Source organism: Aythya marila (assembly GCF_965140915.1).
Source record: "Aythya marila genome assembly, chromosome: 2".
Classification (NCBI taxonomy): domain Eukaryota; kingdom Metazoa; phylum Chordata; class Aves; order Anseriformes; family Anatidae; genus Aythya; species Aythya marila.
In genome coordinates, this window is record NC_139043.1 from 39021876 (window position 1) to 39037026 (window position 15151).

At 37.9% G+C, this 15151-nt stretch overlaps 1 protein-coding gene across 1 annotated transcript; it reads left to right on the forward strand.

Annotated features, from left to right (window-relative positions):
- The first annotated feature begins 104 nt into the window (after window positions 1-104).
- On the forward strand, window positions 105-15049 carry RAB5A (RAB5A, member RAS oncogene family). The gene is made up of 6 exons (XM_082754743.1): window positions 105-338; window positions 5225-5474; window positions 8663-8814; window positions 9681-9803; window positions 12604-12697; window positions 14185-15049. Exons 2-6 carry the CDS (start codon window positions 5312-5314, stop codon window positions 14298-14300), a joined length of 648 nt encoding a protein of 215 aa, XP_082610869.1. The 5' UTR covers window positions 105-338; window positions 5225-5311; the 3' UTR covers window positions 14301-15049.
- Window positions 15050-15151: the final 102 nt, after the last annotated feature.

The following is a 15151-nucleotide window of genomic DNA, read 5'->3' on the forward strand; positions in this document are numbered from 1 at the left end:
GGGGGGGGGGGAGAGAGAGGGGAGGGCGGGGCCACGGCACGCGCCGCGAGCCGGAAGCGCACGCGGCGTGCGGGCCGTGACGTGGAGGCGGCGGCGGAAATACGTGTGCGTGGTGTGTGTGCGTGCGGGTGTTTGGGTCGGGGCGCAGGAGGCGGCGGAAGTCGGCGGCGGCCTCTGGGTGAGGCCCGGCTGCGCCCCCGCCTCTCGCCCCCACCGCGGGGCCGCCTCCCCCTGCCCTCCTCGCGCCCTCCTCCTCCTCCTCCTCCTCCTCCTCCTGCAGCCCGGCCGGACAGACAGAGGGACAGAGGGACGGGCGGACAGACGCCGTGTGTGGCCGGGTGAGGTGGGGCAGGCCGGGCTGGGCTGGGCTGGGCTGGGCTGGACTCCGAGGGCGCCCCCCCCCCCATCCCCCCCCGCCGCCGTGAGGAGCCGCGGGGCGGCCGGGCCGCTGAGGTGCGGGCCTGCGGAGGCCGCTGTGTCGGAGGCGCCTCGCCGCCTCAAAATGGCGCCCCCGGTTCTCCCACTTCCCCTTATTCCCGTGCTTGGAAGGGAGCCGCGGGGGAGGGGAGGCGGCGGCAGGGCCCCGAGGGGCGGGGAGGGGGCTCCTCGGCCGCGGGCTGCCTGCCAGGGCAGGGTCGTGTCCCGCCAGGCCCTCGGGCGGTGTGCGGCGGGAGGTGGGGTGGTAGGGCCCTCGCTTTCCCTTTCGCTTGTGCATGGAGAAGGGGGCGATGGGTGAGGTGGGAAGGCGAAGACAGCGCGTCGCCATCCCGGGGACACCGGCGGGCCTGGTGTACGGCGTGTGCGCTGCCTGCGGCTTAGCTGGGGATGAAGGCATCGTGCCTCTGTCCTTATGCGTTTTCCAGGAGAGCTGAATTGTTTAAGGACTATCAAAATGTTGCTCCAAACAATAGGCCCGTAAAAGGCCATTATTCTCTTAACGTTTTCCATGTTTTTTTTTTCCCTACCTTTGTCTCTTTCATGGTCTGTCTTCCATCCCCAGGCTGAACTGCTAGCTAAACTGAAATTACAGAGCTCCTTCCACACACTATTAAGACTGAATAAAAAGCATGGCATCTTCATTTTTTTTTCTAATTTGGTGGTGATTTCTCAGCGTTGCAGGCAGGATAGATGGCCTACCTAGATGGTATTTTTATCCTGTAATAAAAGATGTCAGTAAAAGGTAAATACTAGCTAAAGTAAGGTGACTAGAAACAATGATAGTACAGTCATCATTGCTTATGTTTCCTGTATGATAAACCAGTTTATCACAAAACAATCAGTACTATCCTTCATTCATATGAGCTGATGAGATGGCTATTACATTTAATTGGAAAGCCATGATCTTCTTGCAGCGACTGTTGGTTCAGTTCTGTAACTTTACTGTCTCGCTATGTTTCAATATAAACTGTTTTAAATACAACAAATATTTAGATAGTGACATGCACGGCTATCTTGAATGTTGCAGTAAGATGCCATGTTAATTCTGTCAACCCTGGAAGGGAATAATAGAAAACTTTATTAGTGTGAGTGCTTAATAAATAACTTGATCTAGATATTGTTTTTTTAAAACAGTGAAGGTAGTCATTATAAAGAAATTAGATAATGGCTGCAAACTCCCTGTTACACCAGTCTTCCTCTGTTCATGAATTAGAAATTACTACAATATTACTTATGATAAGAAATGTTATTTGCTTTGAAATGTGAAGTCTTTTCAAGTGGTTGAATGTTCCAGTTTTAAATCTATCATTTTTTTTCTTGTGGTCTTTGTGTTTGATTATGCACTTAATCGCATTCATTGTAGGAATGGTGTTAGCTGTCTTAATCCCTTTAGTAGGTTGGCTTTTGACACAAGTGTTATTTTGATACTTCTCTATTAGTCTCTATCAGCTTTCTTGTTGTTTAAAATAGGCACTGATCTGAACACTTAAATAGCTGTGAATTATTCCATTAAGTTGTGAGTTTGTAGATATTGGTTAGGACTGATGGAATTCTGCTCACAGACTCAAACATAAGAAATTTTATGGGAAGTTCTATGAATATAATTATGATTCTCTTCTCCTTCCAATAAATAAAAATCATTAACAAGGAAGGATTACCTAGCAGAATAGAAATTTCTGAAGGGATGGGAGTACACAGCATCTGGTAAATTGCTTAGTAGGAATACTTGGTAACAGAAGTACGTTCCTAACTGTATGCTGTAAACTTTGTTATTCTGACATTTCATCACGGAGATGCTATCCCACTGGGGATATTCAGGAGAAGAGTGGAAGTTCCTACTCCCCAGAAGGAGCTATATATTTGTAGTACCCATGACTGCAAAATGGTCCTTGCCTGATAGTATATGATGGAGTTCTCGCATTAAACTCCATACAAGTAGGACAATCTGTTCCATTTCTATTCATATGAGGATGTACACACTTAAAAATTTTCATAGTATTTTCCTCAGCAGATTCTTACATAAAAGTAACTTCACATCCATATGTACCAGTTTAAGAAGTTGGTTTAAGTGAAACTGTTGTATACTTCTTTTTGTGTAGATGAATGAAAATGTCTTAAGGTTGTCTTTTTTCAGGTATTCCAAACACATCAGTAGATGACAAAATTTACTCGGTACACAAAGCTAGCAGGGGCAGGGTTGAATGGGGGCAGTTTGGTGGGATCTGTTCTTGGAGACTTTGACTCAAGCTAAGAGTAAGAAATAGGTACAGCTGCCGAGCTCTTGAAGAAAGTGTTCAGAGTTGCCTTGAAAGCAATTTGTCAAAAAAGAATTAAACAAACTTGTGTTTGTAGGGTACTGAAAGTAGTGTTCCTGTCTTCTGCGTGGTGCTTTTTTTTGGTTCTCAAAGCCAGTATTTTACAGACGACTTAAAGAACTGGAAAATAAGTGTGGCCTGAGGCTTGGAGCATATGTGGGGTCTGTAGTATTGAAGTCTACTTTTACATCCTATTTCCTAGTACATTCAGCACACCAGTCTAAAAAGAAAGTTCAACATCATTCTGTAATGGCTATGTCATACGTGGGCCATGTCTCTTCAGATTAAGGAAGTATTCCTCATTTTTCACGTTTGTATGATGATTTTGAATTTACTGAACAATTTCAATATAATTTGAAACTTTAAAAGATGATGACTTCCATGCATTCCTATAGAAGATGATAGTGACTTTTATATATTGAAGGCAGTTGGGTATTCTCTGTCAGATTTTTAGTCTTTTTTTTTTTTTTTTATCCTAAGTTCGTAAGAACTGTGTGGTACAACTGTGGTAGGTAGGTTTTATGGTTAAGTTACTAGACACATGGATGCACCTATTGAATGAAGAATGTTTGCAGTATGTTTTCAGGACTCAATGGCCTTGGAAGTAGTGTGATGTCTGTCAGCTTGACAAGTGGTTATTTTTGCACAATACCTGAGTGTCCAGAATGATTTCTGATAAAGGAGGGAGAGGTGTGTGAACTTTGAAGATTTCTGGTTGAACATTCATAAAAATTCAGTATTTGCCTTGACAACTTCTTTCATCTCTAGGTCCTGAAAGAGTTTTGCAAGGGGTAGTAAAAACTGCTTTGTAAGTGTAAGATAAATAGTTAAATTAGATAAATAGTTAAAAGATAAATAGTTGGTCACTGGATTTAGCCCTTATGTCTTAATGCTCCAGAGTCTATAAAACATAAATTAAGAGTAAAGATTTAAAATTATTTCATAGTTACCTAAACATACTAGAATGCTACAGTGCAAACAGTTGTTGCATTTTTAAAACAGAAAATACTTAATTGTTTTCATCACTTTTCCAAAGGAAAGGATAAACAAATCACTAACAGGATTCTGGGCTACCTATTTGTTGGCCATGCCTTGCTGCTTCCTCTTGTACGTAATTTGGGAGAGATTAACTCCTTGTTACTGATCCACTTTTATCCAATGCTTTGATTTCTTACATAATGCTTGTGAAACTTGAGTATAAGGGAGTATTTAGTGGAGGATGGAGTTCTGCTAGAGCTGTGAAGCAGTCTGTTCAGAAATTGTCCTGAGTTTACAGAAGGAGAGTTAGGAAGGAGAATGAAGGCTTATTGTCTGAGGCAAGTGTATAGCAAACTGGAATCCTCAGCTGCCTGCTATATGATTATTTTAGCTGTCCTTGATGTTTTGAAATGGGAAGATAGCTAAGGCTACTACTTGGTTCAAATTGTAGTAGCTTTACCATAACAAAGAAAGAGCAAGAACTTTTTTTGAAGGTAGTAAATTTGCTTAATTTTGCAGTATTAAAACCATTCTCTTCACTTGGAGAATATGCTCTAAACTAACTTGTTTGTATCCTAGATGCTAGAAAAACTGTATCTTCAACATGTGTATCTAATTCAAATATGTAACCATCTGCAGTAGGACAAAGTTGTAGGCCAAGGGGTTTTTAGGCTTGTAGGCCAAGCTTTTTTTTTTTTTTTTTTTCCTGAGAGTTGAGTAACCATCACTTGGGTATTCTTCCTGCAGACTTGCTTGGAATTTTGTTTTGGGAAGTAAGAAGAAAGGGAATATAGAAAATATTATTCCAGTCTTTCATACGTTAAATCTTTTCACATGTAGACACTAATCTCCACTATTAAGTGTGTAAAACCGTGTGTGTTTGGCTTGGAAGTGAGAATAGCAGAGACTAAAGGCTTCTTTGTCCATATGAATAAACATTGTGATTTTTATTTTTTTTTTTGAAGAAGCTTACAAGAAGAGTAGATATACCAAGGAATACACTGTTAACACATCTTCTTAACAAAGGTCTCTTATATGTATCGATTGGCTAGGATGTAGAAATTAGATCTGGAAATTTCAGTTTATTACCATTTGATAATTCTCTGGCTTGCACAAAGTGATCTGGATTTCTTAGTGGTCAAAAGACTAAATTTTTCTACATGTGCAAAGCTTTGTGGTTTTATTTCTAAAAGTACATTTTTAACTAGGAAAGGCATTAAAAAGTACAGATCTTGATGTACAAAGCATTATATAAGGAAACTGCATTTGTTATAAATTATAAATATGAATTGATAAAGTGTACTTGCAGAGAACTTGATGCGGTGATTGGGATTTCCATAAGCCTCCTCATTTTTTTTTTTTGCATTCTTTATTGTTACTGACTTCTGAGTATTACTTAGCATTAGTAAAATAAATCATATGTAATCCATGGTGCATTGGTGAATTAGATTTTTCTTGCTTGCTAACACCACCCACTGTCTTTTCATAACCAGGCTGTTACCAGCAGAAGCACCCCTGAGTTCTGAATCCTGGACTTGCTTTCAAGAACTTGAAACAAAGGACTTCTTTCTAGTTTGGGCATGGCTAATCGAGGAGCAACAAGACCCAATGGGCCAAATGCTGGAAATAAAATTTGCCAATTCAAATTAGTACTTCTAGGAGAGTCTGCAGTTGGTAAATCAAGTTTGGTGCTTCGTTTTGTAAAAGGACAGTTTCATGAGTTTCAAGAAAGTACAATTGGAGGTGAGAAAATTTACCTTTTTTATTTATTTCACATTGAATTTATGTTCTTGGCATTGATAACCTTGAATGTGATGGCACTTTGAGAATGGGTCATTGACAGCAAGGATCAAATCTGAGCCCTACATCTCTCTATTTTAGAACTGTAACTTAGTAAGATGAAAACTGTAGTTGGCACGGGGCTGTAGGAAACATGTATGTCAAAGTGGAGAAAGTAAACATGCTTGAACTGCATAGTTCTGAGAAGTGGACTTCATGTTGAATTTTGTTTGTAGGTGTGTGTGTGTCTCTTTTAATCATGCTGTATGCATTTTTTTCACAGGGTTGTGGTGGTATTTATGCAGCCTGGCTCTGCTTTTGAATTGGGAGAACTTGCTATGTCTGCATGCACTTCCTTTGTCATTAATCATGAGATTTAATATACTATTTTTACGTTTTGTGACATGAGAAAAATTTTGTGTTGACTGTAAGAAGTCAAAAAAAAAAATTCAGTTTAACTATGACACGTTTTCATTTTTCCCCCCGTTTTCTTCTGCTAGCTTGCGTATTGAAATTGTTTGTGCTTACTGAGCTTCCTTGAATAAACTTAAACACATTCTTAAAACAGTATAATGGCATACGGACTAAAACAAGATATGGATTGATTAGTATTGTCCTGTAGCCCCTTCTGCTGCTTGCATGAATCAGGTTGTTTCACTATATTTATGGCAAGCCCTTCTAGTCATCCATGTCTTTACATATGAACAGTTGACAAAACGTAAAAATCTACTAAGCTTACAAAAGTGAAGATAAGCTAAATCTCACTACATCACCTTTTTACCCTGTTTCTAGGTGTTAGATGTATTTATTTTGTATATCTGTCAGCATAAATGGAGAACCACTTTTTTCTCCTTTAACACCTTACTAATGCTCATTTTTGTCTTTGTACTTATTATAATGGTTTTGGGATAGGTGTTAGTGTCAAAGATTTATGTATTATTACATATGTTATGTGATAATATAGAGAACATTCCCAGTGATACATTGACAAGCTAATTCACTATAGCTGCTTTTTTAAAATGAAAAAATAAACAACACTAAATTCAGTGAAATTCATTGTTAAAGTTCAGTAATGTTTAATTCATTTAACCTCTTTTTTGTTTTCTCCTGTTTCAGAGTCTTGGTAGAATTAGAGAGAACTCAAATTCTATTTAACTGTTTAAAAGCTATACAAAGGTTAAAGAAGACTTAACTCCAAGCTGAAATATGTGCACGTTAATGTAATTTTATATTAATTTATTCCTCTTCTGTGCTAAACAGAAGCAAGGAAATGCTGTATAATACAGCTGAGAAATATAAAGTGCATCAACATTGGGATTCTGAAAGTTTTCTGTAGAGAAAGCTGTGCAACTGTAGCCTGTATTTGCTTTAGGCGTAGTTTTCTTTGTATACAGAAGGGGCTTCTAACAAAGGGAGGATTATGTGCATTGAGAGTCTGAATAAGAACTTCTGAAAGAGTGCAGTTCAAGGCAGACATGTTGGACGGTGGTCATGTTTGATAACTGGACTTCTCTACTTCAGACTAGTGCAGCAGTGCCTGTTAGTTGCTTAAGATAAAAGTATTGATGTTAATTATCTTGAAAGTCTATCATCCTTAACACGGTTGATTATCAATTAAATATGGCCTTGCAATACAGAAGAAAGGTACCTTGTTTGCTGAAATTAATTTTTTTTGTTGTGGTTGAAAGCTTCCTTTCAACAAAAGCGAGAGGGTGGCCCAGAATAAAACCGTTGTTTTAATTCTCTTCCTGAATATATCCCTTCATTTATGGAGTGTAAGTACATTCTTATGTTGAAGAGAATATCTGTAAGAATGTCAAATTTCACTCATTTAGTATTCCTGTCTCTGTCTTGGAGAAATATAACCTTAAGCTGGTTGAGGAGGAAACCCTTAGTATGGTGCAGAGTGTTTTGTGTTTTTTTGGTCTGTCTTCTGGTTCTAGGCTGCTTGGGGAGCTACCAAGCGGAGCCTGTTTTACCAGTGCTTGGATATTTAGCCCTTAGAAACTTAGTGATTTAACATTGGAACATCAAAACCTTTCCCTTCTCCAACCTGCTTGCTCATCTCCAGTGGATGCTAATACCCCTGAAGCAGGAACATCTGACCACTGACAGGTCAGCTTCGCTATGGTAGTTACTGTGTCCTTTGTGGAGCAAGGTTGACTTGCTTTTGTTTTACTGTAATAAGTTAGTCAAAAGTTGCAGCAGTTCAGGAGTGGTTCATAGGCTACAATGTCTTGGAGTAATTAGGACAGGCTAACATCTGTTGGTCTGTGCCACTTCAGGTGTTTGGTTTAAACTGAGTTTGGTCACTGATGAGTCCACTGTTCCTGCCAACTAGGGGCTTCCCTTAGTGTTTTGTTGAGCTTAATTTTGTTAATGTGGTTTCTGTAGCATATGTGTATTCACCCTTGTATTTGTAATATGTAACTGTAATCTGAATGGAAAATACTGCTAGGAGTAACTGCTTGAAGAGTTGCTATCAATTACATAGTGTTTTCTGTAAATAGAAGATCATTATTTAGGGGCAATGATAGATCCAGCTTTTAGGTATGCAGATATATCCATTGCCACTACAGCTGAATATAAGTTTCCCTGAAACTGAAGGCTGTGAAAATTGTGCTTTGAAAGCAGTTCTTGAGGTGGCTTGGTGAAAAATGCACCTGTATGGCTGCTTTACGAACAAGGACTTCTGAGAAGTGATTTGTTTCCACAATCATTAGCAAAGGTGGAGTTGCCAGGAGCTGCAAATCAAGGCTTTAACATGCTATTCAAATAATGTAAATGGAGTGTAGAACTGTAAATATCTGAGCTGTTGGAGTATATCATGAAGGAGTGCTGTCTGTTGTATCAAGATGAAGTATTACTAGTAGATGTGAGAGAAGTCATGGTTACTCAGATTTGCTATTAGAAAAAAAATCTTTCCAATTATTGCTTTCTTATGTCTTTAATGTGTAGAAAGACTGGTTGTTTAAGGAACTGTTCTCTGTTGATCAGTTCCAATCTACCAGCTTCAGACCTGTTATATTTTAATAATAGGCTTGAACTGTCAAGGAAATCATGCCTGATGCATCTCTGTGAGTAATATAATTTCATATGAATATGTAGATAGAAGCAGGTTTCTGGTTTCAGCACCTCTATCTTTTTTGTAGCTGCTTTTCTAACACAGACTGTGTGTCTTGATGATACAACGGTAAAATTTGAAATTTGGGATACAGCTGGGCAAGAGCGGTATCACAGTTTAGCACCCATGTACTACAGAGGAGCACAAGCAGCTATAGTTGTATACGACATTACAAATGAGGTAAGTACAATATAAAGAGGTATGAGAGGGATCTGGAAGTTCAGTGGTCTTGAGTTTGTCTTTGTTTGTTTTTTTAACTGACTTGTCTGTATCAGTTGATCATGTAATGTTGGGCTATGTAATGTTAAATTGTGTCTGGAAATTTTTCTTGCCAAAAGACCATTTCTAGCATTTTTAAATTAAAAAAAAATCACTTGCAGAGGTTTTTAAACCCACTTTTACTTCACTTCATCTGACTCGAACTGTTACACTCACCACAATGCTAGTGACAATTTATTTGTGATGGTGGAAAAAGTTTTAATGTATTATTCTGGCAAGTAATATGTAAGGATTGGAAAGGCAGCACAAACCATTGAGACCATAACCTCACATTATTTGATTTCTTTTTATCTGGACTTAGATCAGATAAGCTTCATTTGCTTTTGGTAAAAAGAGACTTAAAAAAATGAAACCCTCAAAAACCTGGCATCCTTATGTTGTATTAGCCAGTGCTTATTAGTTAGAAAATATTTGAGACTCTTCAAATATATTCATAAACTTGATTCTTTCAGAGGAGGAATTAAAATTCCTATTTTCTGGCTTTCCTTACTTGGGCTACATAAATCTTCCTATCTTTACTTACTTTTTCAGCATTGTCCCATCTAAGCATATTTTAGAACTAAGCTAGGAATGTATCTTTTTTTTAAAAAAAAAAAAAAAAAAAAAAGTGTTAGACTGTTGGCACATTGGAGTTTGCCAATTTGGACAAAGGTGGTAGCCTTGCATCAATTGGCATTTCACTGGAAGTAGAGATAACAGATTAGGATAATGGGTGAGTACAAAAGGATGATAATACTCAAGTTACATCATTTTGCAATCATTTACAGGAGTCCTTTGCCAGAGCGAAAAATTGGGTCAAGGAACTTCAGCGACAAGCAAGTCCTAACATTGTAATAGCTTTAGCAGGAAACAAAGCTGATCTAGCTAACAAAAGAGCTGTGGATTTTCAGGTATGTATGTAACTTCTGTTTATAGAAATAGCATTTTGTTGGAGTGGAAAGTAAATAAGTCTACTGAGAAGCTTATTTGCATAGGCTAGCTAGTTGTTACGGAGGTCATGCTGTTAAATATAAGCATCAGCTGAGACTAATTGAATTCTACATGCTATTGGAAAGTCTTATTTCTGTACGAGTGATATGTACCAATTCTTATTCTTATTTACTTATTCAGAAGAATAAGTAATAAAAATAAAGTTTAATTTTTGAGGAATAACTAATTTATCTACATATCTTTAAGGGGTAGTTGAATTTCTATTCTCCTGCCTTCTATCTAAAATCACTAGTAAATAGAGTGTCAATGGATGAGATTAGGAACAAACTCTATGTGCAAAACAATTCTCTGTGGCTTGTCAGCGGGGGAATTTTGATTATTGTATGATATAAAGGTGATTGACACACTTAACTTGTTTAAGGCATATCATTGAAGCAGTGTTTCAACTTCTAATTGTGCTTTCCATGGTATTCTTTTTTGTTATAGCTGTGCTCTCTTCCATATTTGTTTTCTAAAAAGTTTAACTAAGCCATCAGAAAATGGCTTCCAAAGCAAATAAAAACTCACTAGAGATGTTCTGTTTTATTCATGGCTGGTTGAATTTGAACCAATTTTCTTAAGATCATATTTATTACTCATTAATTCTCTTACTGTTTTAATCCTTATTTGGTGTCATTGTGTGAGATACTGCTGTGTACAGTAATGAATTGTTTCGTAACTTTAGAATTATTATTAATGAAGATTAGCAGCAATTTTAGTTTTGTTTTTTTGGCCAGAGTTTAACATTTAGGTTTTCTAATTTTATGCTTCCATGTCAATTGTACCATAAGACTAAATCATGAAAAAAAATCAGTGAAAAATTGTGGTATGTGTCGTGGTTTAACCCGGCTGGCAGCTAAATACCACGCAGCCGTTCGCTCACCCTCCCCCCTCCCTCTCTGGGACGGGGGAGAGAAATGGAAAGTGAAGCCCGTGAGTTGAGATAAAGACAGTTTAATAAGACAGGAAAATAATAATAACAAAATAATAATAACAATAATAACAATAATGTTACAATGGTGATAATAGGAAAATAATAATAATATGTACAAACAAGTGATGCACAATGCAATTGCTCACCACCCGCTGACCGATGCCCAGCCTAACCCCGAGCAGTCCGGCCCCCTCCCCCCGGCTAACCACCCCTATATATTGTTTAGCATGATGTCAGATGGTATGGAATACCCCTTTGGCTAGTTTGGGTCACCTGTCCTGGGTCTGTCCCCTCCCAGCTCTTACTGCACCCCCAGCCTGCCTGTTGGCAGGACAGAGCAAAAGGCTGAGATGTCCTCGGCTTGGTATAAGCACTGCTCTGCAACAATTAAAGCATCGGGGTGTTATCAGCACTCTTCTCATCCTAAGCCAAAACACAGCATTCCACCAGCTACTAGGAAGAAAATTAATTCTGTTCTAACTGAAACCAGGACAGTATGTAACAAATCATATATGTGTACTGTCAAAAAAAAAAAACTAATCAAATTTAGTTACCAACATAGAACTACCTTTACTGTTTTTTGTTCTTACAGTTGCATTCTTAATGTTTTTTGAATGTTAGGGTTTTTTTGTTAACATGGATAAGTCGTCTTCTCATGGGCTTGATAGCCTTTTCTAACTGCATGACACAATGCAGATTTCTAGGTATTGGTCAATGTGTTACTTCAGATACAGCTACTTGTGTCTTAACAGATTTTACTTAATTGAATATAGAAGCCTGCAGATGTTTTTTTTCTTTTTTCTTCATAGGCATTCTAGTTTGGCTTTTTACAGATATCATGATGAATTCAAAGGCAATTACATAATGAAAAGACGCTAGGGATTCATAGTTGAACTGGCTAACAGGAAGTGGCAAAAATAGGGAACTGAAGTACAGAGTGAGTAGATGAAAATCAGACTAGAGAAAGAGATAACGTGGCAAGACACTTGACATTTCAAACTTGTTTTATTATAGTGAATTTCTGTCAGGTTAATGAAACTGTTCTGATCAATCTGCCTCAGCTGAAAGATTCAAGATGCTTCAGAAACTATGTTTTTTTCTAGGGGTGGTAAGAGACTTCTAAGATGGGCCATCAAATGTGAAGAGCTTATTCATTCTTGCTATCACAGCTAGTTTCTTGAATCAGGGCTGTCTTTAATAAATACTTCTAGTATTATGTTTTGTGGTAGGTTTAGTCTGGGATATTTTTAAGACAAGTAGGGTTTTTTAAGATTGCATTTCTAAATGCTTAACTGCTTGATGGAGTCATAACTTCTTCGTAGCTAATGAATAAATTTGTCGTGTTTCAACAAACCTTCTTTCAAAACGGAATAGAAATTGTCCCTTATTAGAAGTAAAAGTACAGTGTAATAACTGAGTTTAGTTTTTCGTTTTTAAAATTAACTAATGCATTCTTTCTACATCCACTGATAAGGAAGTTGTGGCGAGTTGGGGGTCAGCCTTTTCTCGCAAATAACTAGTGTTAGGACAAGAGGGAATGTATTCAAACTGCACTGGGGGGAGGGGAGGGGTGTGCAGGCTGGAGATTAGGATAAATTTCTTCTCAGAGAGAGGTTGGAACAGGTTTCCCAGGGAGATGGTGGTGTCACCGTCCCTTGGGGTGTTTAAAGAAAGGGACGTGGTTTATGGTTTAGTGGGTAATATTGGTGGCAGGGGGACAGTTGGACCAGGATCTTGGAGGTCTTTTCCAAACTTAATTATTCTATGATTCTTATTTTATCTTTCAGGAAGCACAGGCTTATGCAGATGACAACAGTTTATTGTTCATGGAGACATCTGCTAAAACATCTATGAATGTAAATGAAATATTTATGGCAATTGGTGAGTTTATGAACATACTGAGAATTTAAGGGAATTGTTTTCTTGAGATTTGTATACTCACAAGCTTCTTCAGTTATCCATGTAAATAATTTTTTTGTGTTACTGAAGTTTCCTTAGTCCCCTTCAGCTCCTGCTGATATGTCAGAACAATTTACTTGAAGCATGTTTGCAGAGGTCTTCTGTCAAGCACCTAAACATTTGGATTAACTTGTAATAGCTAAGCAATGTTACAATAACTTTAATTCTGTCAGTAAGATTCATATAACTGTCTTGACTCCGCAGTTGATGGTACTGCTTCAAATTTGAGCAAAATTAAGATGTAGTTGCAACTGCAGACAAAAAAGGAAGCCAAGTATGCCTTTCTCGTGGTATACTTAACCACTGAAAGTTTCAAATACTTCATCTTAATCATAAAATGTACCTAGGATTTGTTTAACAAATTAGTATAGGAATGTAAGAGCGAATATATAAATGTGCCTTGTAATGTTACAGTTTGTGCAGATGCCTTGGGAAGGTGTGGAACTTAGAGTAACATATCTCTTATGAGACAGTGATAATTGAATCTGGAAGCTGGAATCTAATACTGCTGTGTTGTGAAGGCATTTTTCTACTGATGCCATGTCTGCATACTGTCTGTGCAGCTTAATATCACATGAACTTTTGCGTTCTGTCAACTGAGTTTATCTCACTTGATGTGCTATCTTTATTCTTGCTGCCCGTTCTTGTAGTTGTATTTCATTACTTTTAGGAAAAAGTTGTTCTTTAAAAAGCTGGCCACAGCCAAATTATAGAACAGGGATGGTGATTGGGTCCTGATAAATGGGGCTGTTTTGCCCATGTTAAGTCCTCTTAAGTAAAACTTAGCAATTTTCTGACAGAAAGCTAGAAAGACCTGCTGCTCATAAGGGTAGTGCTTGTCAGTGATACTTTCCATGACTAATCGGGAAGGTGCACTTGAGCTACAAGGACAGAAAAGAAGTTGGCACAGTCAACTGACTCCTAAGAACAGAAGATAGGGTACAGCTTGGGGGGGGGGTGTATCAGGAGAAGAGGGAACATAACTTGGTCTAGTGCTGAGGATTACTTCTTACACTGTAAGCAATACTTACTCTGTCTAGTTATCTGGGCAGTAGGTTGACCAATTTCTGTCTGTTTTATCACTTTTCAGTCTTTCTGTATCTTTTAGCCCTAACATCCTGATCTTAAAGCAAGAGTCATTGTTTACTGGCATTGCATAGCTGGGCAAATACTTTTTACTGCTCAAGGTACTAAAGCATTTCACTTCTAAATCTCAGATAAGGTAGTTAATCATTAAGAAGTTAAGTGTCTTAACTTCTTTTATTACCAAAATGCTGAATCAAATCAGATTTTATAGTGATTATATTGATATGCTTATAGAGTAATAAAGTGCTGATTATTTGTGTACTCAAGTGATTTAACATCAGAACAATCTCAGTTTTACCTATTATTTCTTGTTGATTTTATAGCAAAAAAATTGCCAAAGAATGAACCACAGAGTACAGGAGCCAACTCTGCCCGAGGAAGAGGAGTAGACCTTACTGAACCCACACAACAACCCAAGAGTCAATGTTGTAGTAACTAAAACATCAATTGCTTTAAACTGTTCTGAATATTCTTCTGCTTCCTAACTGTTAATAACCATGGAATTGGAGTGCTTAACCTGGCCCAATACAGCTTCCAAACAGCGAAGAGACTTACAATAATAGTCAAGTTTATGATACAGAATTTCCTTTTGACCTAAAATTTTAACATGCATGTATCTGCCACTGTCTGTAATGTTTCAGCAGTAGAGGAGTGATGGAAGCGGAATAAACTTCCTTCAGTTGAAAAGTTTTAAAAATCACTCACCAGTAGGGATATAGAAGAACTACTTTCGATGGACCTAATTGGCCAGTTCCTGTAGCTTCAATACTGATTACTGTTAAAATGAATAGAATTTGATCTTTTCATAATTCTCAATTGTGCTTTAAAACAGTTTTAGAAACAGGGTCTAAAAATTAAACTTATTCACAGTATTGATGCAACCAGTTGTTTCTGCAGGTATCTACTGTTTAGTTATACATTCCATAGTTTAATAATTTAATTACAAATACTTGCATTAACAATTTTAAGAACCCTATGCTTGCAGGAAAGTGGAGTTTTAGTTGGTACACTGTATGTAAATTATATCAACCCAGTTAGTTGTCTAAAGCGAATAGTGATAAATCAAGTTTAACTTCATTTCTAATCTGTTCAGAAGGTACAAACCAGTAAATTCAACTTTGCAACATAGGATTTTTTTTCCTTTGCAAACTGTAAAGAGCTCTTCAAGTAAAACCACAACAAACTTGGTGTCTGTGACTTCTTTCTTGTTTTGATCATTGCTGGCCATTACAGTTTTGTTTTTTCCCCTAAGGAAAAAATAGTGCACTAACAATTATGGACATTCAACTT

Coding starts and splice junctions, on each gene's coding strand:
- RAB5A (XM_082754743.1), top strand. CDS start 5,312: ATGGCTAATCGAGGAGCAACAAGACCCAATGGGCCAAATGCTGGAAAT. Junction 5,475..8,662: donor TCAAGAAAGTACAATTGGAG/GTGAGAAAATTT, acceptor TCTTTTTTGTAG/CTGCTTTTCTAACACAGACT. Junction 9,804..12,603: donor AAAGAGCTGTGGATTTTCAG/GTATGTATGTAA, acceptor TTTATCTTTCAG/GAAGCACAGGCTTATGCAGA.